General features: G+C 41.8%; 2 protein-coding genes and 4 non-coding genes across 8 annotated transcripts; 2 read left to right on the forward strand and 4 right to left on the reverse strand.

The window, feature by feature from the left end:
* The first annotated feature begins 3,053 nt into the window (after positions 1-3,053).
* On the forward strand, positions 3,054-7,002 carry LOC125524351 (triacylglycerol lipase 2-like). Its single transcript, XM_048689415.1, has 9 exons — positions 3,054-4,701; positions 4,813-4,935; positions 5,009-5,149; positions 5,226-5,339; positions 5,431-5,574; positions 5,670-5,710; positions 6,014-6,093; positions 6,194-6,289; positions 6,380-7,002. The coding sequence occupies exons 1-9, from the start codon at positions 4,495-4,497 to the stop codon at positions 6,700-6,702; spliced, it is 1,269 nt and encodes a 422-aa protein (XP_048545372.1). The 5' UTR covers positions 3,054-4,494; the 3' UTR covers positions 6,703-7,002.
* Positions 7,003-14,352: 7,350 nt separating this feature from the next.
* Positions 14,353-17,695, forward strand: LOC125525150 (triacylglycerol lipase 2-like). 3 transcript variants are annotated; one of them, XM_048690168.1, is made up of 11 exons: positions 14,353-14,629; positions 14,729-14,776; positions 14,974-15,392; positions 15,504-15,617; positions 15,693-15,833; positions 15,910-16,023; positions 16,113-16,256; positions 16,352-16,392; positions 16,716-16,795; positions 16,913-17,008; positions 17,102-17,695. In XM_048690168.1, exons 3-11 carry the CDS (start codon positions 15,186-15,188, stop codon positions 17,422-17,424), a joined length of 1,260 nt encoding a protein of 419 aa, XP_048546125.1. In that variant the 5' UTR covers positions 14,353-14,629; positions 14,729-14,776; positions 14,974-15,185; the 3' UTR covers positions 17,425-17,695. The 3 variants fall into 3 exon arrangements, with proteins under 3 accessions (XP_048546125.1, XP_048546127.1, XP_048546126.1); XM_048690170.1 differs by having other exon boundaries at positions 15,268-15,392; XM_048690169.1 differs by having other exon boundaries at positions 14,729-15,392.
* Positions 17,696-18,458: 763 nt separating this feature from the next.
* Positions 18,459-18,619, reverse strand: LOC125526167. The gene has a single exon (XR_007291587.1). It is a non-coding gene; the product is annotated as a U1 spliceosomal RNA (small nuclear RNA).
* A 1,717-nt stretch (positions 18,620-20,336) lies between these two features.
* On the reverse strand, positions 20,337-20,497 carry LOC125526190. The gene has a single exon (XR_007291605.1). It is a non-coding gene; the product is annotated as a U1 spliceosomal RNA (small nuclear RNA).
* Positions 20,498-23,100: 2,603 nt separating this feature from the next.
* Positions 23,101-23,260, reverse strand: LOC125526156. Its single transcript, XR_007291581.1, has one exon. It is a non-coding gene; the product is annotated as a U1 spliceosomal RNA (small nuclear RNA).
* Positions 23,261-25,097: 1,837 nt separating this feature from the next.
* Positions 25,098-25,257, reverse strand: LOC125526212. The gene has a single exon (XR_007291624.1). It is a non-coding gene; the product is annotated as a U1 spliceosomal RNA (small nuclear RNA).
* Positions 25,258-26,219: the final 962 nt, after the last annotated feature.

The following is a 26,219-nucleotide window of genomic DNA, read 5'->3' on the forward strand; positions in this document are numbered from 1 at the left end:
TAAAAAATCGAAATCTATATTTTTTGAGACAAATATTCGGAATATATAAAAAGAAACAAATAAACTTATATTTTTTAATGAAGCTACATGCAAATAACTTTTGACTTGGCCAGCCAATTTAGTTCGGTCTCGCTACGGGCGATACAACGTGAGAGCCATGTCGCGCTTATAGCAATAGAGAGAATTTCTTATTTAACACCGTGCTTAAATTTTATGCCTTATTTGACATCGACAAATGATTTCTTCCCTATCTAGCAAGAAGTCTAAATTTTATGCCTTTTGTAACACTTCTATCCATTTTTAGTCTAAATGGCTTCTAAAAAGATCATTTTACCCCTCATGTAATATGTTTGTGCATGAGCGGGTGCGTGCTGCCGTGCACGTGCGCACATTTGTGCTACTGATGATGCGCGTGTGCGTGCATGTGTTGCTGCGTGTTTGTGGGTGCGTGCGTGTGTGCACACCCGTGCGTACGTGTGTGCTGCTGTGTGCATGCGCGCATGTGCACTGTTGCGTGTGTTGCTTGGTGTGTGCTGCCATGTACATGTGTGCTGCTGTGTGTGCTGCGTGCGTGCATCTGCCTGCGGTGGTCACTCAGCGGCTCGCCGGACGGCCGAAGGTGGTCGTGCCTCACATCTCACGCCCAGATCAGAGGCCAGATTGGAGATCGCCAGCACTGGCCAAAGGATGGAAATACGCTGCGGTGCGGCGGTTGTACCCGGCCATTGGAGAGGCATGTAGGAGATCATGTGATTTAGGCCTTCTTCTTACTGTATGGCCCCATGGTCCAACTAATTGCAAGCACAATAGCAGATGATGCATGAGCCTTTTCTAAAAAAAAAGATGATGCATGAGCCTGTGTAGTCAAATTCTAATTTTCGATTGTTTACTAGCGTGGTATGCGGGAACGACGTATTAAAATCCTGTGTAGTCAAGCCACTACACGTATAACGTGGCTTCTCCACTGTGTGCTGTTGTGTGTGCTGTTGTGTGTGCGCGCATGCGTGTGTGTTGTTGTGCGTGTATGTGCTGCTGCGTGTGTGTGCGCGATACTGCCCTGTACTGATGTTGTGTTTGCTACTGTTCCGCACACGCACATATTACATGAGGGGCAAAAGGGTCTTTTTAAGTGTCTTTTATGCTCAAAATAGACGAAAAATAGACGAAAGTGTCATAAAGGGCATAAAATTTAGACTCGTTGTTATATAGGGAATAAAAATGTTTTCAGTGTCAAATAAGAAAACGAAATTTAAAATAATGTTAAATGAGGAATTCTTTCATAGCAATATGATGGCTGCTGTCTCTTACGTATGGATCGGGCCGGCTCTTTTCCTTCTCCTCCTGCCTTGCTCGGATCGATCTGTCCCTACTCGCTCGTTTGTTTGGTCTGTTTTTTTTTCATTTTTTACCGGTTTTCTATTTTCTTGCTTTTCAATTATGTTTTTAACCCGGTTCTTACTGGTTTTTTTGCTTCTTTATGCTTTTCTTTGATTTTTTGTTTTCTCTGTTTTCCATTGATTTTCTTCATAATTTCTTGGTTTTCACTATTTTTTTCATTTTCTTCTTCTTTTCTTCTATTTTTTATATAATTTTCTTCGGGTTTTCTTGTTCTTTATTTATCTTTTTGTTTTGCGCTGGTTTTTACGGATTTCTTGTTTTCTTTTCTATTTTTCTTCGTTTCCTCATGGACTTTCCCGGTTTTCTTTGGGGTTCCCTTTTTCCTTGTTTCCGAGGCGTTTCTTTTTCTTCCTTCAGCTTTTTGGTTTTCACTGTTTTTTCTTCTGTTATGTTTCTTCTTTCTCATTTTTATTGGGTATTTTCTCTTTGTTTTCACTGTTTTTATACACATTTTTGGTACATATATCTAGTACATTTTTCTAATACAAGTTTAAGTTTTTTCAAATAAAAGATCAAAAAAATTGAATGCATGGTCAACATTTTTTACACATATTTAATATTTTTTGAATACATGGTCAACATTTTTTCTATACACATTAAAAAATTTCAAATGCTTAACTAACATTTTCTCAAATACAAGTTTAACATTATTTGAATACTTGGTCAAAAAAATTATATACACATTTAACAGTTTTCAAATGCTAGATTAATATTTTTCAAATACAGGTTTAGCATTTTAAAAACTTGGTCAACGTTTTTCCTATAGACATTTAAAACATTTTTCAAATGCTCGATTAACATTTTTCAAATACAAGATTAACATGTTTTTGGTATATGGTTAAGATTTTTTCTATATGATTTTAACAATTTCAAATGCTTGATAAACATATTTCAAATACAAGTTTAACATTTTTAATACATTGTCAACATTGTTCTATACACATTTAACATTTTTCAAATACAAGTTTGATATTTTTTAATACATGGTTAACATTTTTTTCTATACACATTTAAAAAAATTCAAATGCTTGATTAACATTTTTCAAATACAAGTTTGGCATTTTTAAAACATGGTCAACATATTTTCTATACACATTTAAAACATTTTTCAAATACAAGATTAATATGTTTTTAGTACATGATCAAGATTTTTTCTTTATGATTTTAAGAGTTTCAAATGCTTGATTAACATATTTCAAATATAAGTTTAACATTTTTAATACATTGTCAATATTTTTTCTATACACATTTAACATTTTTAAATATAAGGTTGACATTCTTTAATACATGGTTAACATTTTTCTCTATACACATTTAACATTTTTGAAATGCTTGATTAAAATTTAAAATAATTTTTTAATTTTTTTCAAATGCTTGATTAATATTTTTTAAATACATGATCAACATTTTTATACATATTGTACAGTTTTTGTATACATTTTTCATACACACGATAAGCATTTTGTTTATACACATTTTTTTAAATGCTTGGTAGTTTTTTCAAATGTTTTATGTTAAGTTTTTTTGTAATATATTTATTAAGAATATTTGGAACTATAAACGAAAGTAAGAAAAAAGAAAAAAACGAACAAAAAACATGGAAAACAAAAACAAAAACGAGGCTGTGGCCTCCCGCACGACCAGTCCATTTAGGGAGCCGCCAGACGCGAGAGCAAGCGAGACCTAGCGCTGCCCGGCTTTTGCCGCCTGCGCATTGGCGTCAGCGACCAAGGCCGACCTCGTGCTCAGCACAGCACAGGCAACAAGCCGTCAACCGGCACCCACCACACAGGCGAACACCTCCCGCGCAGGGCAGGGAAGCAATACTGGAGTTGGAGGGAGCTGGCGAGACGTCCTACTCGACTCCGACGCAGACGCGCGCCATGTGTTCGGCCAAATGCTTCTTCAGACTGCGGGCACAAGCGCGCTTGTCAGTAGAACTTCTTTATTCTCAGAAGCAAATTGAATCGCTCTCGTGATGGCCATTCTCTGTAGATGATGAATATATGAGAACGATACGTCACTGATATCCTGAAATCAGCTGTCCGGTTTGATTTTTGAGGCCTTGATGATAGATGTTCTCTTGTGCGAAGAGGGAAATAGTCTCGATTGTGATGCCCAGGCCTGTCTGCCGCAATTGTGTGTTCATTGCTGCTGAGGTTAGAAAATCATACATCAGTTTTGTCTTCCTCAATTGTACGGTAGTTTCTGCTTTTAGTTTAGAAAAGCATAAAACTGAGTTCTTTTTGCTGTTGACAGACAGTCATCCTACTTCGTAGTAATCCTGTGCCTTTCGTATTTGCATACTAATCGCGACCCTTACCTTCAGAATGCTAAATTTTGAATTGCTTTGGCTCTGTAATTTGTTTGAACTGATCATTTAAGAATTTCAGATAAGCGCAACCAGATCTTTTGACCCTTCCGCTAAAAGGTGTAACGTGGTAAATTTGTGGCAACAAGCAGCATGACATTCTTGTGCTTTTCTTGATGAATCCGGTGTATTTGAATGACATGGATCACCCTCTCGGCTGATGTGAACCACATGTTTTGCTGCTTATAAATATATTAAATACAAGTGCGTCCAGATACTTCTTAATGAAGGTTGTCTTTTCTTCTCAGGCATTCCTTTCCTGGTGGTTAGGCGGACTTTGGGGACACAGATTTGGTGTGAAGTGAACCATAGGGCCTTCATTTCTGATCATCAAGATGGCATGACTGATTTACGTCAGTCATCCTTCTGTTTTACTTAGTTAGTATATGCTCGTGCAATCATACACTTTCGCATATAATAAGGTCACAGGTTTTTCTCCTGTAATAATGCAGCATGTTCATGCTTCTGTCGAGCAAGAACTATTTCCTACCAACAGAGAGAGAAATCCAAAGCACTCTTTTTGGTAATTTTTGTTACATTAGTGTTGAAGAATAGAAACGGCGTCTTGTTAAGAGACCATTTGTCTGGTATTTATACCTGTACACCAGCCACGCAAAGCATCACCGTTCTCTGAAAAGAGAGACTGCACTTTGTATTAACACTATCCTTTGCACCCCTGCAGAAAATTTCACTATTCACGGAAACTATCAGAACAATAGAAACATATGATTCTACATAATTCGATGGCTACGAGTTTATTTCTAATGAGTTTGTTGATGCTTTTCCTTGACTCTAACCCCTGCACAGCTCTCTCATGGAGGAACAATAGTTTAGTGGATGATATTGGTATACCATGTCCAGTTTCTCCGCATCCATTTACTATGTGCAAGTCAGAGGCAGAAGCTTACGGCTATCCATGTGAAGATCACAAGGTATTGGAGCTCTTATGAATGTATTCCTAGACATCATTTTCGCATTTGAATTTATGCTTCCGTGATAAAATGCTGCCCTCTTGTGAAGTATATTGTCTAAATCTATGGCAGGTCACAACTGAAGATGGATATATTCTTAGCTTAAAAAGGATTCCTCATGGTCATGATACTGATAACTCAACCGGGGATCAGAAGACAAGGCAACCAATACTGCTATTCCACGGGCTTTTTGTGGTAAGGGCGTTGTTTGAGAAATCTTGGTCCTCTGAGATTTATGCATAGCTGAATCAAATGTCTGGATTGACAGGATGGCGTTTCTTGGCTACTGGGTACACCAGAACAATCACTTGGCTTTATTTTGGCAGATGGTGGGTTTGATGTTTGGCTAGCAAACACTCGTGGAACTAATACCAGCCGCAAACATACATCGCTGTCCCCAAAAGATCCGGTTTTTGTCTCAAACCTAATAAAGAACTCATATGTCGTTAGATTTTCACCTATAGTATATTGACTAATATTTTTAGGCTTTCTGGGATTGGTCGTGGGACCAAATTGCTGAATATGATCTTCCAGCCGTGCTTGAGTTTGTTTATCACCACACAGGACGTCAAAAAGTCCACTATATCGGTCACTCACTGGTGAGCTCAGATGCCCCTCTGAATTTTTTTTGATAGGTTTACACTTGGGACTTGAGAAGTATACTGAAGCAGTTTTTGCTTTACTTTCTAGGGAACCTTGATTATTCTTGCAGCCTTCTCTGAGCACAAGTTACTACACTTAGTCCGATCAGCTGTGTTGCTCTGCCCAATTGCTTATCTGAGCAGAACTAGATCCGATCTCACCCGGCTTGCTGCTCAAATGTTCCTGGCAGAAGTAAAATACTGTTCAGGCTACTAGTGCTTATTGGAAATCACCACATTTGTAAACTATATGGGACTGATTTATCTCTTCCTTTTTGTCTTCCGCAGGCAGTTTACCGTATAGGTATTCATGAGTTCAATCCTGTTGGGTAGGTACCTTTACTACGACTGCTAATGTGTTTAAGTAGGAACAAAAGGCAGTATGTGCGCTTGATTACCAAGTTTGTGCTTGTGGTTTTGCATCTTGCGGCAACTTATTGATTATGAGTAGAGGTGCACATGTTTAAGATTTTCTACGAGGTTGTCGCTGTATGAATTTCAATGTGATATCAATGTTGACAAGTAAGAATCACATGTTTTTAGACTTGCCATTCCGGTAACCAGTCACAGCTCCTAATGTGCTGATTCCAGCCTCAAGTATTGACTGCTACAAATGTGCTGCTACATGACAGAAAAGTTGCAGCTCAACTTCTAGCCAAAGTATGTGGCGACCCTAAAATTGACTGCCACGATGTATTTTCTGCTCTTGCAGGTTTTTCCTTTCATAAAATTTTCTAGATTCCAAACAATATTTTACGTTCAGCTGAAGTTGGCCTTGTATCCTACTAACTGTGATTTGCTGACGGTTGAAGGACCGGACTGTTGCCTCAATAAATCAACTACATGTGCCTTCATGCTGCATGCTCCACAGCCTACGTCTATGAGAAACCTTATTCACTTGTCGCAGAGTAAGAATCGCAATCAGAAGCTTAAGTTTTCGCTTGTTCAAAGCTCAGGAACGATGTTAACTTTTCTCATCCCGATTTGCATGCAACCAGTGGTCAGGAGCGAAGGGGTCAGAAGGTACGACTATGGCAACGCCAAGGAAAACATGAAGCATTACAAGCAGCCACACCCTCCGCTGTACAACCTCTCATCCATTCCGACCCATGTCCCCATGCTCCTGACGCATGGCGGCCAAGACTTCCTCGGCGATGTCCCTGACACCAGGCACCTCCTGAAGACACTGGTCAGAAACCATGACTCCGATAACATCGAGGTGCAATACTTGCCCGACTATGCTCATGCTGACTTTGTGATAGCCTATAATGCTCCACGCCTCGTATATGAACCGATGGTCGACTTCTTTCAACGTCACTGAGGGTTACTACTTCACGTCTCTTCATGATCAGCTTCAGCTGTAATTTGGTTCCAGCCTATGCAACCGAAACTTCAACTTGCAAGTTGTCCATGTATATGGCTAGTCAAGCCATAGTATATACCTATATTTGTCAGGCTGATCATGCTAGAGAGTAAACTACGATCAAATAGCCAGTTTCATGTAACCAATTTATCCAGCATATCCTATGGAGCAAGTACCAAAAATGTTATATCAGACAATTATTGGAAGATCTCAAACTTCTGAAGAAAATGCTGTTGAACCTTCTCAGCTAATATCTTATTGTTTCCTATTTACACTGGGTTTTGTGGATGCTTATGTCGTCTTTATATCTGAAGGCTTAAAGCTGTTGTGAAAAAAGTACATTACTCTGTTTGGCAAATCATGCTGTAGTGAAAAGCTGTTATAGAGCTGTCAAAAATATAATAAAGTTAGATAGATTACCGTTATACTAATAGGTATGATTTGTATGCTTCTTGAACCCTAGTGCCCTGTGGGCCCACCCCGCGGCGTGGTGAGGCTAACAATGGCCAGTGGGAAGGCTCTTAGGTAGACGCAACGTGCGATGATTATGTCCTTCGTTCTGCCCGGTTAGGATTTACTATGGCACGCTTGTGTCCCTACCTGCTTGGGTTCTCCCTATCCCATTCTTGGCATTTTATCGGTTGTGGAGATGTGCTCTATGCCTCATTGGCAGATATAGCTACTTTGTTCGACGAAGTGGGCTTTGATTGTACACATTGTGTGCCTTGTGGCAGCGATGCACCGTGCATGTGTGGTATACTATAATCAACGTGGTGATTTTACTCCCCAAAAAATCAACATGATGATTAGTCCGATTTTTCCATCCGAAGTTGGTTTAGCGAGCAATGTCACCCTCGAATCTTCTTGTTCTCCACTCCCCTTTCATGGGGATCAAGGGGTTCTGAACTATCTAGGAGACCTCCTACGCTGGATCTGAAGTTTGCAAGACCAGTTATTTGACTTTTTGTCAAATCTCTTTCTGTTTCTAATTATAAGGTAAATGTTTGCTTGTACGGTATAAGAAAGAAATGTATGGTGAAATTAGATTGATCAAAAAATTATTTGTTTTGTAAACGCAAATAATGTTTGTAGTTTCCAAGCACATTGCCACAAAAAGTGGCATCCTTCTCATGTCTCATTCTGGTTTCCTTCGACCAAACCAAGTGTCCCTCTTGTTGGGAAATGTTGCACGGAAAACAAAAAAAATATATTCTACGCACACGCAAAATCTATCCATGAAGATGCATAGCAACGAGAGGGGAGAATGTGTTTACGTACCCTTGTAGACCGTAAGCAGAAGCGTTTATTAACGCGGTTGATGTAGTCAAACTTCTTCGCGATCCAACCGATCAAGTATCAAACGTACGGCACCTCTGTTGGGAAACGTAGTAATTTCAAAAAAATTCCTATGCACACGCAAGATCATGGTGATGCATAGCAACGAGAGGGGAGAGTGTGTCCACGTACCCTCGTAGACCGAAAGCGGAAGCGTTAGCACAACACGGTTGATGTAGTCGTACGTCTTCACGATTCGACCGATCAAGCACCGAACGCACGGCACCTCCGAGTTCTGCACACGTTCAACTCGATGACGTCCCTCGAACTCCGATCCAGCCGAGCTTTGAGGGAGAGTTCTGCCAGCACGACGGCGTGGTGACGATGATGATTTTCTACCGACGCAGGGCTTCGCCTAAGCACTGCTACGATATGACCGAGGTGGATTATGGTGTAGGGGGGCACCGCACACGGCTAAAAGATCCAAGAGATCAATTATTGTGTCTATGGGGTGCCCCCTCCTCCGTATATAAAGGGGGGAGGAGGAGGGGGCCGGCCAAGAGGAGGAGGCGCGCCCAAGGGGGGGCAATCCTACTCCAAGTAGGTTTTGCCCCCCTTTCCTATTCCAACTAGGAGAAGGGGGAAGGAGGAGGTGGAGAGAAGGAAGGAGAAGGGGGGCCGCCGCCCCCTTCCCTTTGCCAATTCGGATTGGGGCAAGGGGGGCCGCGCGCCACCTCCTGCTGCCTCTCCTCTTCCACCACTTTGGGCCCATGAGGCCCAATAACCCCCGGGGGTTCCGGCAACCCCCGGTACTCCGGTATATATCCGATAACCCCCGAAACCATTCCGGTGTCCGATTATAGTTGTCCAATATATCAATCTTCATGTCTCGACCATTTCGAGACTCCTCGTCATGTCCGTGATCACATCCGGGACTCTGAACTACCTTCGGTACATCAAAACACATAAACTCGAATGTTAAGCGTGCGGACCCTATGGGTTCGAGAACTATGTAGACATGACCGAGACACGTCTCCGGTCAATAACCAATAGCGGAACCTGGATGCTCGTATTGGCTCCTACATATTCTACGAAGATCTTTTATCGGTCAAACCGCATAACAACATACGTTGTTCCTTTTGTCATCGGTATGTTACTTGCCCGAGATTCGATCGTCGGTATCTCAATACCTAGTTCAATCTCGTTATCGGCAAGTCTCTTTACTCATTCCATAACACATCATCCCGCAACTAACTCATTAGTTGTAATCCTTGCAAGGCTTAAGTGGTGTGTATTACCGAGTGGGCCCAGAGATACCTCTCCGACAATCGGAGTGACAAATCCTAATCTCGAAATACGCCAACCCAACAAGTACCTTCGGAGACACCTATAGAGCACATTTATAATCATCCAGTTACGTTGTGATGTTTGGTAGCACACAAAATGTTCCTCCGGTAAACGAGAGTTGCATAATCTCATAGTCACAGGAACATGTATAAGTCATGAAGAAAGCAATAGCAACAAAGTTAAACGATCAAGTGCTAAGCTAACGGAATGAGTCAAGTCAATCACATCATTCTCCTAATAATGTGATCCCGTTAATCAAATGACAACTCTTTGTCTATGGCTAGGAAACATAACCATCTTTGATTAACGAGCTAGTCAAGTAGAGGCATACTAGTGACGCCCTGTTTGTCTATGTATTCACACATGTATCACGTTTCCGGTTAATATAATTCTAGCATGAATAATAAACATTTATCATGATATAAGGAAATAAATAATAACTTTATTATTGCCTCCAGGGCATATTTCCTTCAACCTCCGCGTTTAGTACACGTTCAGCTCGGTGACGTCCTGGCCTTCTTGATCCAGCAAGACGGTGAAGTGATGGATGAGTTCCGGCAGCACAAGGGCGTGGTGACGGCGGTGGTCATGCTATCTCCGCAGGGCTTCGCCTAAGCACTATGAAAATATGACCAGGGACGAAACAGTGGAGGGGGGCACACGGCTAAGAGATTGTCGTGGTCTATGTGTGGCGCCCCCTCCCACATATATATAGGTGGGGGAGAAGGAAGGCAGCCAGGAGGCACCCCAAGTGGGGCTGAATCCCACTTGGGCTCCTGCCCCTAGCCGCGCCCCCCTGCCATGTATGTGTGCGGGATGAAGGCAGGGGGAGGTGGCGCCCCTCCCCCTTCCTTTCTCATATGAGGAAAGGTGGGAGGGGCCAACCCTCCCCTTTCCTTCTCCTAAGGCAGGCCGGCCAGGGAGAGGGGCGCACCAGCCCCCTTGTGGGATGATGTGTCTCTCCCTTGGCCCATTAGGCCAATAGACCTCCCGGGGGTGTTCGGAACCCCTTCCGGCGATCCGATGACTACCCGGTGCACTCTGAAACTCTTCCGGTGTCCGAATAGTATCGTCCTATATATCAATCTTTACCTCTGGACTATTCTGGAGCTCCTCGTCATGTCAGTAATCTCATCCGGGACTCTGAACAACATTCAGTCACCAAAACATATAACTCATGTAACACTATATCGTCAACAAACGTTAAGCGTGCGGACCCTACGGGTTCGAGAACTATGTAGACATGACCGCGACACCTCTCCGGTCAATAACCAATATCGGAACCTGGATGCCCATATTGACTCATACATATTCTATGAAGATCTCTATCGGTCGAACCTTATGACAACATACGTAATTCCCTTTGTCTATTGGTATGTTACTTGCCTGAGATTCGATCATCGGTATCTTCATACCTAGTTAAATCTCGTTACCGGCAAGTCTCTTTACTCGTTACATAATACACCATCTTGTAACTAACTCCTTAGTCATTTTGCTTGCAGGGCTTCTTATGATGTGTATTACGGAGAGGGCCCAGAGATACCTCTCCGTCACAGAGTGACAAATCCTAATCTCGATCTATGCCAACTCAACAAACACCTTCGAAGATACCTGTAGAGCATCTTTATGATCACCCAGTTACGTTGTGATGTTTGATAGCACACAAGGTATTCCTCCGGTATCCGGGAGTTGCATAATCTCATAGTCAAAGAAATATGTATTTGGCAATAAGAAAGCAATAGCAATAAAGTGAACGATCAAATGCTAAGCTAACGGATGAGTTTTGTCCATCACAATATTCTCCTAATGATGTGATCCCGTATCAAGTGACAACACATGTCTATGGTTAGGAAACCTTAACCATCTTTGATCAACGAGCTAGTCAAGTAGAGGCTCACTAGGGACACAGTATTTGTTTATGTATTTACATATGTATTTAAGTTTTCGATTAATACAATTCTAGCATGAATAATAAACCTTTATCATGAATAGGGAAATATAAAATAACAACTTTATTATTGCCTCTAGGGCATATTTCCTTCACCTCTCTATATCTTCAACTTGCAAGTAGACAACTCTTTGTCTTCCTTTCCCTTTTTGCTCATCGTTTGGCAGCATCACTATTGAGACATTGTGTTTGGGATCTTTTCCATCTTTTGTGTCTCCTACGCATGGTTCTAGGAAAAGAAGGATGGCGATGCACTATAATGACGATGAAAAACTTTGTCCCACATGCACTCAAGAATGACGAAAAAGTAACAACCATATGGCTTCGCCTCCACTCTAGCACGAAATCTTCCTATGAACTTTGTATTAATATAGAAGATAAGACTACCCCGTCTCCATTAGTTTTTTCATAGCCTGACATCTCCTCCCTCATCACAAACTTGCAAGAAGGCAGGGTGGTGTCATCTTTCCCCACAATTTCAGCTTGTCGCTTAGCCCTACTAATGCACACGTGGTCTTCTCCCCATCTATGGAATCTCTGTTATGCTCTTGATGACAGAAAAAGGTAGTGTATTGCATGTGCTCTACAGCTTCGCATCTGATTGCACTCAATTGTCGACCATGTGCACACCAGTCTTAGCCGATGGTCTCTAGGATCCAATTATCCTCGCATATGTAAGTATGACAACCTATTTTGGTTCTTCGAATTAATCCCTGTTTGAGCACCTCCTTCCCTTCAGACAAGGCTTGCCAGATTTGGGAAGGATGAGCCTCCTATGATGCATATTTTCCGTCAATATGGGCTAGTGCAATAGTAAGGTTAGGCTGAATATCTCCATGCCCTGAAACCCTAGACCCCTACATTGCCTTCAGTGTTGTCATCATCATTCTTGCCACTCACATTCCTCAATAGCGAATGTATATGCTGGCAGATTCCGTGGATAAGTTTCAAATAAGCCATACGATAAGTAGGTATGACTTATGCAGCTAAATGTTTTCCCTTGACCAACAAAGAGTGCTACATCCTTCCTAGAACGTTTTTCCAAACACAATCACCGAGGCATGTGATATTGCCTTTTTTCTAACTTTGAAGGCATGCCCAAATATCCATTTGAATCTTCAAAATCACCCTGATCTAGTGATCTCTTCCCGCGTAGCACTTGAGCAACTCTTGCCAAAGAAAAGGGGATGAAGACTTTAGAAGATTACTGTGCTTGCCAGAAGCATCACAATCAAAATTGCAGTGTCTTCTGTAGATGATTCACCTATTTAACTTAAAAATGTGTTCCCTAAAACTTAGCAAAATTCATACTTTTATGTTTAAAAAAATTCATGTAGGCAGGTACTTCATTTGTTCCAAAATAATGAAGATTTAGAATAATCCTCGGGGCCGGTCCTGAGATTTTAGGGGCCCAGGGCAAAACTAAACTTTGGGCCTATTAATATTAGTAATAGTATGTGGCTTGCATATGACTATACGATCATGTCTTGGCACTTAATTCATGAGTAAATTTGTAAATATTTTTTGGTACATTGGTTTCTAAAACGCATGAAGACGAAAATACGAAGTACATAATATGGATATCATGACTTTTTAAATTTCAGACGAGTTTAAAGCTCTTGAATTTGCAATGATGCGAGTGAATATATATACAATCACATCAGCCAATTTGCAAGATCTCTAAAATCAAATCTAATGAAAATAAATGTAAGAAAAGTACAACAAAAATTCCTATGAGAATATCTCATTCCAATCTAAGAAGCCTTTAGCACTTACATTCTACCATTTTACTAAAAAGTAAAAGGAGCTTCATCATTGGTCCAAATAGTTATTTTGAACATAAGTTATACTACCTCCATTTCAGTTTACAAGTCCTGCGCGTATGCCTAGGTTGCTAATTTTATCACCCTTATATAAACTATATAACACAACAATTATACCGTTTAGAAATAGAACATCTGAATTTTATGTTGTTATATTTTTTTAAATATATGACTTGTATTAGGTTGGTCAAATTAACGATCTAGGAGTACGCGCACGTCCTGTAAACCGAGAGAGAGGGAGTATAATTTGTGAGGATGATTAGTAACAAGCATGCATACCTCACAAATGGCTGAACTTCAGAACGGTAATATGGAACACCTTGGATTCACATCGGTCGATCGGTAATCCGGTGGTTGGCAAGGACGCGATGTGAGTGAACCGGCGTCCGATGGGAGGTGCTCGGCCATGTGGTCTGGCCGTGCATGCGCATCTGCGTTGGGCGCCTCGAGACTCGAGTGTAGCGAGTGGAGTTCGCTGGCTTTCGCGTGTGGGCACTCGCCATTTTCATGATCGGAGCGATGGGTCCGATGGATGGTGGAATTCGGGACCGTGGCAATTTTTTTTAGGGATAGTAGCAATTTTGTTAGAAAAAAATGATTATAGTGATCTTTTTGTTAGAAAAATCCGGGCGATCCAAAAGAAAACAAGGCAAATCCCGCGTCCTTCGGACATAGACATACGCCTGCTTGCTGGGATTTTTTTTTTCATAATCTGTGTGCTATGGGCTAGTGTGTATATGGCTGGGGAGGGGGATCCCTTTCCCCCGGCCGACTGTGATTATTCTTTTTGACCAAGTCTATAAAAATATTTACAAAGATCTGCAACTTAAAAATATATAATATGAAAATATGTTTCATAATGCATCTAATGAAGCAAAATTGGTGTTGTAGATGAAGTTTGACTTAGGGCAAATCTATAACTTCAATTATTTTGCAACAGAGAGGGTATTGGACATAAACTTAGCCTTATACTCACTTCGTAAACAAATATAAAAGCGTTTAGATCACTACTTTATAGTGATCTAAATGCTCTTATATTAGTTTACAAGGGGAGTATTTTTTTCATAAAAATAATATGGCAGAGTGTGACGTGCGAAAATCATAAATGATTTTTCTTGGCGGATATTTTACACTTTTGGTAAAGCTTTACTGTTTTCGCCAAGACCCAAGTTTTAAAATTAGTTCTTAGGAGCTCCGGTTCCCCAAAACCGCTCTCACAATCCCACGATTTTGGTTGCAGGCTCGTTCATTGCAGGCCAGTCCCGCTTGCCGCCTACGCCTAGCCCCGGCGTCCGCGACCAAGGCCGGCCAGCCGCCGACGGCGTCCACACTGTCGGATGCCCCCCGCTCACGGCAGGCATGGTCGTACGGGAGCATCATTTGAGGTGGAGGGAACCAGGCAACCAGCGGGGCATCCTCCTCGTCTCGGCGGCAGACGCTTGCAATGTGTTCGTGCAAATGCTTCTGTAGGTGTATGCGCTCCGATCTGTCGGTAAGCATTTCTATCTCGGAACGGTCTGAGGTTATGTCGTCAATCTTTCATTTTTCTTGGCGAACTGATGAATGCCGTTGTATCTGAATCCATCTTCAGAAATGAATCATCGGTCCGGGTACATGCTGCTGGTGCTTCAAAAAGAAGGTTGTCTTTCCTTCTCAAGCATTCTTAGTAGTCAAACAGACTTTGGGATCACACTATTGGCGTGAAGTGAACCATAGGGATCTTCATATCTGATCATCAAGATGGCATGATTGACTTTACCTTTTATGTCAGTCGTTCTTCTGTTTTACTTACTCAGCTACCTCGCTTATGCACGTGCAATCTACACTTTTTGACAGAATAAGGATCCAGTAAGTTACGGTTCAAGACAGGACACCGTTTCTTATTTGGAGACCGTTCCTCCAGTATTTATGCCAATACACCAGCGAGGCAGAGACACAAAAGCAGCGCTGTTCTCTGAAAAGAGAGGCTGCAATTTGTGTCAACACTATTCTTGCTCTTCCGCAGAAAATTGTACCACTTGCAGAAACTATCAGAATCATAGTAACATATGATTCTACATCATCTGATGGCCAGGAATTTATTTGTAGTTAGTTTGTTGATTCTTTCGCTTGTCTTTAACTCATGCACAGCTCACTCATGGAGGAACAATAGTTCTCTGGATGATGTTGGTCCACGTTGTGAACCTTCTTCCCATCCGTTTGGTCTGTGCAAGACAAGAGCAGCAGCTTTTGGCTATCCATGTGAAGATCACATGGTATGTGAGCTCTTATGAATGTACTCCTAGACATTGTTTTAAACTGCAATGTTATGCTTCCATAAGACAATTCTGGCCTTTTGTAAAGCATACAGCCTAAATCTATGGCAGGTCACAACAGAAGATGGTTATATTCTTAGCCTAAAGAGGATTCCTCATGGTGTTTCTAACTCGACCCAGAATACAACGAGGATACCAGTACTACTATTCCACGGGCTCATGGTGGTAAGGATATTGTTGACAAACTTTCTGCCACTGAGTTCCATCCATACCTAAATGAAATATGTGTGTATTGGACAGGATAGCGTTTCTTGGGTACTGGGTACGCCAAAACAATCACTTGGATTTATTTTGGCAGATGGTGGGTTTGATGTTTGGTTTGCCAACACCCGTGGAACTAATTCCAGTCGGAACCATACCTCGCTCACCCCAGATGATCCGGTTTTCATCTCAAGCCTGGTCAAGAATACATTTTTCCTTGGATTTTCACTAACAAAGTATCGACTAATATTTTCAGGAGTACTGGAATTGGACGTGGGACCAACTTGCTGCCTATGATCTTCCTGCCGTGCTTCAGCATGTCTATGATCACACAGGAGGCCAGAAAGTCCACTATATCGGTCACTCCCTGGTGAGCTGAGATATCCCTGTTGAAGATTTCGATGAGTTCAGTTTTGGAACTTGAGAGGTATACTGAAGCAACTTTTACTTCATTTCCAGGGAACCTTGATTATTCTTGCAGCCTTCTCAGAGCACAGGTTACTTCATTTAGTTCGATCGGCTGTGTTGCTCTGCCCAATTGCTTATCTGTATAAGACAAAATCAAAACTCACCCGGCTTGCTACTCAAATCCTCCTTGCAGAAGTAAAAACTGTTCATCATACTTGTTCTTATTATCAACTACCACATGTATAATTTACATGGCGAATGGTTTATTTTCTTTGGTTTGTCTTGCGCAGGCATTTCACTTTCTAGGATATCGTGAGTTCAATCCTGTTGGGTAGGTATCTTTACTACAACTTCTAATGTTAAGAAAATGCAGTATATGCGCTCGATTACCAAGTTCCTGCTTGTAGTTTTGCATCTTGCGGCAACTTATTGATCATGAGTAGAGGTGCACATGCTTAAGCTTTTCTACAAGGTTGTCGTTGCACACAACTATGAATCTCGTTGTGATATCAATGTTGCCAAGAGCCACCACTTCGAGACTTGCCATTCATCTATTGAAAATCTGAAGTTGCGTTGTGTACTGGTACTCTTGGGTAACCAGTGTCAATTCTGTTGTGCTCTATTGACAAGTACAAATGTGCTGCTGCATGTCAGGCCAGTTTCACATGAAATTCTGCTCATAATATGCGGTGACCCTGAAATCGACTGCTACGACCTATTTACGGCTGTTATGGGTATATTTCTTGCATAAAATCCTCCATATTCCAAGAAATATATGATGCTAAGCTAAGACGTGATGTTAAGCTAAAATTGACCTTATATCACTAACTTTAGTTGCCTGATGGTTGAAGGACCGGACTGCTGCCTCAATGCTTCAACTGTATGTAACTTCCTGCAGCATGCTACACAGTCCACCTCTATCAAGAACCTTATTCACATGTCGCAGAGTAAGGATCACAATCAAAAGCTTAAAAAAGCTTTCTATTGTTCAAATCTCAGGAGCCGCACTGACTTTCTTCTCCTGGTTTGCCTGCAATTAGTGATCAGGTACGAAGGGGTCAGAAGGTATGACTATGGCAACGCCAAGGAAAACATGAAGCATTATAGCCAGCCAAGCCCCCCGCTGTACAACCTCTCATCCATCCCCACCCATGTCCCCATGTTCCTCACCCATGGCGGCCAAGACTTCCTCGGCGATGTCCCTGACACCAGGCACCTCCTGAAGACTCTTGTCAGAACCCATGACAGCGACAACATGGAGGTACTGTACGTGCCCGACTACGCCCACGCTGATTTCGTGATAGGATATAATGCTCCGCAACTCGTATATGGGCCGATGGTCGACTTCCTTCAGCGCCACTGAGAGAGTCGCCACTTCAGGTCTCTCTCCGAGCAGGCCTTCAGCAGTAACTTCCTATCAGCCTATGCAACCAACCAAAACTTCAACCACATATTACTTGTCCGTGTATATGGCTTGTGTATGGTCTTAGCATATGTCTGCTCATCAGAGTGAGTAGATGCCAGTTTGATCATGCTAGAGAGTGGACTACTCTGTCAGATGTTCAGTTTCATGTATCCAGTTTACCCGTTCTGTCGAATCCCACGTTATCACTTTATTTAGAAGTCTCAGATTCTGGACCCATTATGCACCTACTACATCAGCGTGTTTTCTTTTGTCGACTGGATAATCTTCATGGTTCACTGTGGTCTACATTGTGAGCAAATTGCTGGCCAAGATCGCCCGTGGATGCGGCGATGCCGATGCCGCAGCACTTTATATGTTCTTCTCTTGGGGAACTTCAGAGCTCCTCGGTCATTCAACTTGCAATTACAAATCTGCAGATGACACGACTGAAATACTGTCAGAACATTTATTTATTTCAGTACTCTTGCTGTTGGAACCATGCTTTCATGTTTGATTATTCTTCATTTCCTCTTTTCCGTATTGCCAAGAGGCGTAGCCAACTGTTCATCAGATTGAGCCATTTTGCTTTATGCCTACGTAGGCTGAAGCATGGAATATCTGAATCTGGCTACCAAAGGGGCCAGAAATTGGCTTTGACCAGTGTTTGGCACAGGACATGTTCTGTTTTTTTTCCCAATAATGCTCTAACTAATTGGTTTGAGAAAGTTTCCCGCCTGATCTCAATTACACTATTCCAATCAATGACAAGAAAGTTTCAGCCCCTACTTCAGTATGCTTTTCGCCCTTCACCTTTGAAAAATAGAGCCATTCCTGGATCAACATTGTTTCTTCTCTAAATACGTATATGGTGGAAATTGCAGTCTGCCAAGTTTCACAGAAAATGCTTCTTTCAATTAAAAAACCAAAATTTAACTTCTTACAAATGCATATTTCAAATAAAATCAAACTTTAACTTTCTGTTTTGAAAATTGGCAGGGGCCGCGCGAACGCGTACCCCCTCTACCACAAATTACGACGTCCACTCTCCCACTTGGGGAGATGGTAGGCCAACGCACTCACCAGGTGCAATGTGAGCCATTGATCTAGGCCACGAGCCTTCTTGATCACCCGTTGACCCCGTCCAGGTAAGTATCTTGCAATGAAGCACCTAGCCATCATAATATAGCCAGCTCTTCCACTCTAATCTCCCTATGGTGGCGATGTGGTACTAAAAGAACCTGAGCGCCTGCAGCTATGGGGTGTTCAGGTCAGGCATGGGCCTATTTTGGGTGGACTTGTAATTTAGGGGTGGGCTCCCTATGGCTGGCCCGGTAGCCGAGTAGTATTCATTCCCCATCAAAGTAATGTTTGTCATCAGTTCTACTAATTTGCCTAAAAAAATCAGATCTACTCATTATGTATTGCTAAGCATGAGCAGATTAAGAAGTTTTTCTTTACGGAAAAGAGGTTTATGTCGTGTAAGTGTAAAAACAATGTTGTGGAGAACTTTCAACGTCTGTTTGATTCGCATGATTTATAAAACATATACAATTAATAAGAAAAATGTATATTAGAATGTTGTGCACTGTTGACTACTATGGCTTTTTTACAAGATTTTGTGAACATGGAAATATAAATGAAAAAAAAATGATTCCGATGCACACTCCAATCCTACAAGATTGAATTTGTCCTAAAGCGTCTTTGATTGAGAAAAAAATCCAAGAGGTTTGAGTCAATCGAATTTATTCCATTGAGATGGCCGTTTTGGCTTTGGATAAACCATAAATTCAAAAAAAAAGTAAGTGCATTTTGATTTTATTTTTGTAGATGTTCATGTTAGTGTAACAAGCGTGCTTGAAAATTTTCATGTGAAACGAGATAGCAATGCTTCACCGGTGAAAAACAAAATTAAGTGTAACATTTGGCATTCGACTTGTTTTTTCCACACATGTCAGAATGCTTAAGCTTTTCCAGCTAAAATTTGCAGATAGCATTTGGGTGTGACAATAGAAGCATCTAAAATTTTTCAAAAGGCATTCAACATTTGCGAAAAAACATTTTTGACGCCAGCATATGCTCCAAAGAGCCAAATCGGATTTCTGCATTCAGATGTACTAATGTAGTGCAAACGAGTCCTTGAGAAATATTCCCCAAGGATCCAATCCCACGACTTAAACAATCTAAACAGGGAGAATTCCCATGGATTCAGATCTTCCAAAGTTCTATCAAAATTTCTTCAGTTTTTTTTTGCGGGAAATTACTTCAGGTCTAATTGGTCACCTTTTCCATTTTGTACAACTGTTGCCAACATGTGCATGCAAGTTGTCAAGAAAGAAATTACAGATGCATACAATTGGTCCGTCCGGACACCAAGCCACATGCTTTTGTATGTAGCCCTCTTTGTTTGCCACTGCCCCCAAGAGCTATATACTCCAAAATGGGGTCCGGAAACGATTTTGCCTAGTGTTCGTTCACAGTTGGCACCCTCATCAGAGTGAGAGATCACAAAACAGATGTCGATCCAGACTCCCTTCCGTCAGGCAAACCTGTGACTCGTCACCATCATCATTTATGCCCCTTCCGAAATCAAAGCAATTAATCTGCAGATCCAGACAACAGATTATCTTTTTTTCAACCACCCTGTCGCTTTTTGATTCTGGTGACGAAAACCAAAAGTTGCACATTTCCATCCTTGTACTGACTTAGCCAAAATGCTTCTGCACCACAACACATACTATTACAAGGAAAATGGTAAAATCAATGTGCATGAAAGATGATGGTGATCAACCCAAAAAATACCAAGTGAATGAAAGAAATGGCTAAAATTTATTGTTATTTTTTGACCCATAAAATTTATTGTTATTGTTTAGGCAGGGGCCGCGCAAACGCGTACCCCCTCTATCACAAATTACGACGTCCACTCTCCCATTTGAGGAGATGGTAGACCAACACATTCACCAAGTGCAATGTGAGCCACTGATCTAGGCCACGAGCCTTTTTGATCGCCCGTTGACCCCGTCCAGGTAAGTATGTTTCAAGGAAGCACCTAGTCATCCTAATATAGCCAGCTCTCGTGCTCTAATCTTCTTGTGTCATCGATGTGGTACTAAACAAAACCTCAGCGCAGCCTGCAGCAACGGCATGGGCCTGTTTTTTTCGAATTTGCAACTTAGAAGTGGGCTCCTGATGGCTGGCCCGGTAGCTGAATAATATCCCCGCAAATATGTTTATATGCTCAAAAAAAAGGTTATATGTGGCTCTTTTTGTTTGCCTCAGTACTCACAGAGAAGAAGAAGAAACAAGTGATGTAAAGTTCTTTAATTTATCTGTTGATAAGCCATGTGGATCCAGGCTTCATCTGATAAACAAACACCTGACGGTGAGGTGACCTGGGCTCTCAACTCTCATGCTAGCCATCGATCAGACACATGGCACGAACAAGGATATGGCTGACAATAGCTTGCTGCCGCTTGCCGATTCCTTGCTCGTCGGCAACGTGTGACTCATCGCCATCATCATGGACGCCTTCCTGCCCCTTCCGGAATCAAAGAACAGAGGGACTGAAAGCGACATGGTAGTAGCAGAGTTGTGAGCTATTTTCTAACTGAATTTCTAGCGAACGGCCCAGAATAGTTGCAGGTAACCTCTGAATTTCTAGCGAACGGCGCGAGATATTTGGCAATTTCAGGTCTCAGGGGATGTTCTCTGGTTGCCCGCTTACTTCTTACCACTCCAACCTAACGAGCAAGTCATTTCTTTTGGTGGGGGTATGAAACTATAAAAATCGTGAGGGAAGTGTTGTCAGGATAATTGTTACTGACGGTTGTTCATCAGATTGAGCCACTTTCCTATTTGCCTCCGCGGAGTAAATAAATGTATGGGATATCTGAATCTGCAAGGGGCCAGAAAATGGTTTTGATCAGGGTTTGGCATTGGGCATGTTCCGTTTTCTTTCCCCAGTAATGCTCTGGCCAGTTGGTTTTACCAAATTCCAACGCCTATTTTCGATTACTTAACTCCAATCATTGACAAGTTTCATCCATCCCCTGTTTCTTCAGAATGTTTTTGGCCCACCCCCCTTCAAAACAAATGTAGCCTGGACCTAAGCTCTCCATAGGTAAGTACAATAAGCTTTAGCTTTTCCGGCTAACCCGCTTTACTTTATGATAGTGCGTGCCAATCTCTGCCCCTTCAAGAATCAAAGAAGCGGCATGTCAAATATCAACACAGAAAAGGGTAGAAGAAATATGTGCTACTAGATCAACAACCCCGGTAAGTGGCAACACGTCACTACTCATGCTGGATACAAAACCATTAATCTGAAGACAAAGTATCCTGCCTGGTCGCTTTCGCTTTCTGATTCTGCATGAAGGTGACGAAAACTGAAAGTTGCACATTTCCATCCTAGTGCTGAGTACTGACTTAGCCAAATGCTTCTGCACCACCGTAAAACATAGGAGTATTACACATGAATGAAATGGCCAAGGAAATTTAACATAGTAAAATCAAGAGCTCATAAATGAATATCTAAAATTTATTATTTTTGTTTTTGTCCAGATCTACCCTGAACTTTTGTCCGAAAGCGGGCATGAAAGCCTTTGTTTCTCCTTTGTCACCTTTGTTTTTCCATAGTCGCAGCCAACCTTTGATGCACGTGGCGTCAGATATTTAGCGACCTCGTGTGTCATGGAGATCTTCTTTAGCGCTTAGCACTTCAATTCTTATGGTTATTCTTTTTTGCCGACAGTAAAGTGAATTCTCTGAAACCGTAGTACAATAATGGAATAATGAGATGTAGCCAGAATACTTATTTTTTGTGAGTACGCCTGTTATCAAAACGAACTTTCAGGTTTAAATATTCGCCATTCCCCTTTCCCGTGTCGCCAAGAGTTGCCAATGACTATTGATCAGATTGAGCCATTGCCCCCTAAGGCTCTGGGTATCTGAATCTGGCTACCAAAGGGGGCCAGAGACCGGCTTTGACTAGTGTTGGGCACTGGACATGTTCTATTTTCTTTCCCAATGATGCTCTAATTAATTGGTTTTAGAAATTTTCTACACCTGATTTCGATTACACTATTCCAATCACTTACATGAAAGTTTCAGCCCCAGCTTCTTCAGAATGTTTTTGGCCCTTCCCACATTAAAAAAGAGAGGCATTCCTTGACCCTTCCGGTGATAAAAACAAGTGTTGCCAGGAGCCCAGGACCCAAGCTCCCGTCTAATAACTGATAAGTATGATAAGCTAGCTGCCATGCCTCGTCAATGAAAACAACAGAAATGACTTAGCTTTATCTTTGTCGACTACTCTTTTTACTTGACAACAGTGTGTGTGACTCATCGTTAATCTCTGACCCTTCCAGAATCAAGGATTAAATATGAGCATAAGAAAGATACTCTGTCTGTCTGGATCAACAGCCATGGTCACTGACAAGTGACGACACGTTGCGAATGATGTGCCTTGGTCTTCTTGTCCTGGCCGCTCTCTGTTTCTTGTTCTCTTCTCTGAAGTGATGGAAACTGGAAATCGAAGTTTCATATTACCTCATGTCAGATAGTGAACAATGCCATAGGTAAAATACAAAGCTTGCGCATCACAAAAATAAGATGACCAAAATTCATTTTTTTAAATTGGCAGGGGCCGCGCGAACGCGTACCCCCTCTACCACAAATTACGACGTCCACTCTCCCAATTGGGAGATGGTAGACCAACACTCTCACCAAGTGCAATGTGAGCCATTGATCTAGGCCACGAGCCTTCTTGATCGCTCGTTGACCCCGTCCAGGTAAGTATGTTGCAATGAAGCACGTACACATCATAATATAGCCAGCTATCGTGCTCTAATCTTCCTGTGTCATCGGTGTGGTACTAAACAAAACCTGAGCGCTGCGCTGCAGCCTGCAGCAACGGCATGGGCCTATTTTTGGTGTTCTGGCATGGGCCTCTTTTTTGGACGTGTGACTTAAGTGGGCTCCTGATGGCTGGCCCGGTAGCCAAATAGTATCCCCCACAAAAATGTTTTGTGATTCTGAAAAAAACACACAAATATGTTTTGTATTTATCCGTGGCTCTTTTGGATTCAAAAAAATAATAATATCCATGGCCCTTTTTGTTTGTCACTCCCCCAAGAGCTATCTTTATACCATATACTTCAAAAAGGTTCCGGAAATTAACTAGTGCTTGTCATCTGACCTTAGATTTTTTTTCCTTAACAAATAATAATGCTGTAGTCTATTGGATTTAGACATTTTCACAGGCTATATTATTCCATCTACCGACGAAAGTTTCAGCCGTCGGCGATGCTTTTGGGCCCCTCTCTCCCTTCAAAGAACATAGTCATTCCTTCACGGTTGGCACCCTCGGCCTCAGCCCTCAATAAGAAAAGAAAGAACAAGTGATGCCAAGTTCTTTAATTTATCTGTTGATAAGCCATGTCGATCCAGACTTCCTAGTCGAGATCGATAGCAGAACTTGAGAGAGATAAACAAACACCTGATATCAGAGGTGACCTGAGCTCTCATGCGAGGCATCAATCAGGCATATGACACGAGGAAGGATATGACTGATAATGGCCGTTTGCCGGTTCTTTATTCGTCGGCAACGTGTGACTCATCGCCATCATCATTCCTGCCCCTCGCGGAATCAAAGAACTAGAGGCTGAAAGCGACATGATAGTAGCTTAGTTGGAGCGATTTTCTAACTGAATTTCAAGCGAACCCCGGTAGTTGCAGTTAATCTCCGGTGCTCTCTGGTTCACTGCTTACTGCTTGCCACTCCAACCTAACAAGGAGATTCCTTGCAAAAGAAAAATAAACTAACGAGGAGATGCATTTGTTTCGGTGTTGTCAGGATAATTGATATGTAAACACATTTTCAGGATTATTTATTTTGTATTTTTCTTTTTCATTACGCCAAGAGGTACTAATGATTGTTCATCAGATTAAGCCACTCTCCTATTTGCCTCCGCAGAGCAAATGTATGGGTATCTGAATTTGCAAGGGGCCGGAAAATGGTTTTGGCTCGTATTTCGCATTGGACATGTTCCGTTTTCTTTCCCAGTAATGCTCTAATCAGTTGGCTTTAGAAAATTCTGACACCTATTTTCGACTACTCAATTCCCAATTGTTGCCAAGTTTCATCCCCTATTTCTTCAGAATGTTTTTGGCTCTTTCCACTTTAAAAAAGAGAGCCATCTTTCACACATCCGGTGATAAAAACAAATCTTGCCTGGACACGAACTGAAGCGCGATTACATGATCACATTGTGTCCCTTCAGGAATCAAAGAAGCGTCTGAAAATGGTGATTGAAATTTAAGTGCTGGATCAACAACCGCGGTAAGCGACAACACGTCCCTACTCATCCCGGATACAAAATCATTAACGTGCAGATCCATACAACAAAGTATCTTTTTCAGCTGATCTGGTCGCTTTCTGATTATGCATGAGGGTGACGAAAACTGAAAGTAGCACATTTCCATCCTAGTACCGACTCAGCCAAATACTTCCATGAACATAACAAAGGATCAAATAAAAAATTCACAAGCAAACCAAAGAAAATACCAAGGAAAATTATCAAGATAAAATCAAAAGTTCAAAACTGAATGGCTAAAATTTATTGTTTTAAATTTGGCAAGGGCCGCGCGAACACGTACCCCCTCTACCACAAATTACGACGTCCATCCTCCCGCTTGGGGAGATGGTAGACCAACGCACTCACCAAGTACAATGTGAGCCATTGATCTAGGCCACGAGCCTTATTGATCGCTCGTCGACCCCGTCCAGGTAAGTACCCTGCAACGAAGCACCTAGCCATCATGATATAGCCAGCTCTCCTACTCTAATCTTCCTGTTTTGTCGAGGTGGTACTAAACTAAACAACAGCGCTGCGTAGTTATGTGTTGTTTGGACGTGGGCTTGTTTCGCGTGGAGTTTTGTCACTAAATGGGCTCGGGATGGCTAGGCCCAGTAATGATAATACGAACATAAAATTCGATGTTCACTTAAAAAAAACCTACTTCTAAAAAAAACTTTTAAAAAAACCTGTAAGATTGCTCACTGTTTTGCACTTGCCAAACGTAAAGATCCAATACGGGGTTCCATTTCTATTTTGCTGTTCTGCCTCCAAGAGCTGTACCATACGTGATACCTGAGCTCTCAAAAGGGCAAGGAAACGGCGATGACCTGTGCTTGTAGTTAACCGTAGCTTTTCGTCTCCCAGTAATGCTCTAGTCTACTGCATTCAGAAACTTTCGCAGGCTAACCTGAGTTTTTCAGGCTCCATAATCTGATTACACTATTCCAGTTATCGCCGAAGTTTTGGTCCTTTGCGACTTTTTGGGCTCGTCTTCCCCTTCAAAGAAGTAGCCATTTCTTCTTCACGGTCGACGCCCCCACTGTCACAGGGAAAAGAAAAAAAAAGTGATGTCAAGTTGTTTTTTATGATATGAGCTATGTCGGCCCAGACTTCCTAGTCAAGCGTGATAGAAGAACCATAGAGACTAGTAAATTTGCACGTGCAACACACGTCTGGACTGAAAGCATGTTATACAATGAAACATAATTTTTTATCATAATTTCATTTCAAAAATACATATTTCTAATTCCCAAGTCATAAAGATAGGATCTATTTTATTGACAGGATTTATCACTACTTTAGCTACTTTAGCAGCTTGGCCAATTACACGGAATTCGTGATTATTCTATTTCCTGATGCTCGCTATGTATAGTGGTCAAATAGGATTATTTTCTTTGC

This window comes from Triticum urartu, chromosome 7, assembly GCF_003073215.2.
Source record: "Triticum urartu cultivar G1812 chromosome 7, Tu2.1, whole genome shotgun sequence".
Classification (NCBI taxonomy): domain Eukaryota; kingdom Viridiplantae; phylum Streptophyta; class Magnoliopsida; order Poales; family Poaceae; genus Triticum; species Triticum urartu.

Coding starts and splice junctions, on each gene's coding strand:
- LOC125525150 (XM_048690169.1), top strand. CDS start 15,186: ATGATTCTACATCATCTGATGGCCAGGAATTTATTTGTAGTTAGTTTG. Junction 15,834..15,909: donor CGCTCACCCCAGATGATCCG/GTTTTCATCTCA, acceptor TAATATTTTCAG/GAGTACTGGAATTGGACGTG. Junction 16,796..16,912: donor CCTATTTACGGCTGTTATGG/GTATATTTCTTG, acceptor TGATGGTTGAAG/GACCGGACTGCTGCCTCAAT.
- LOC125524351 (XM_048689415.1), top strand. CDS start 4,495: ATGATTCTACATAATTCGATGGCTACGAGTTTATTTCTAATGAGTTTG. Junction 4,936..5,008: donor TATTCCACGGGCTTTTTGTG/GTAAGGGCGTTG, acceptor CTGGATTGACAG/GATGGCGTTTCTTGGCTACT. Junction 5,150..5,225: donor CGCTGTCCCCAAAAGATCCG/GTTTTTGTCTCA, acceptor TAATATTTTTAG/GCTTTCTGGGATTGGTCGTG.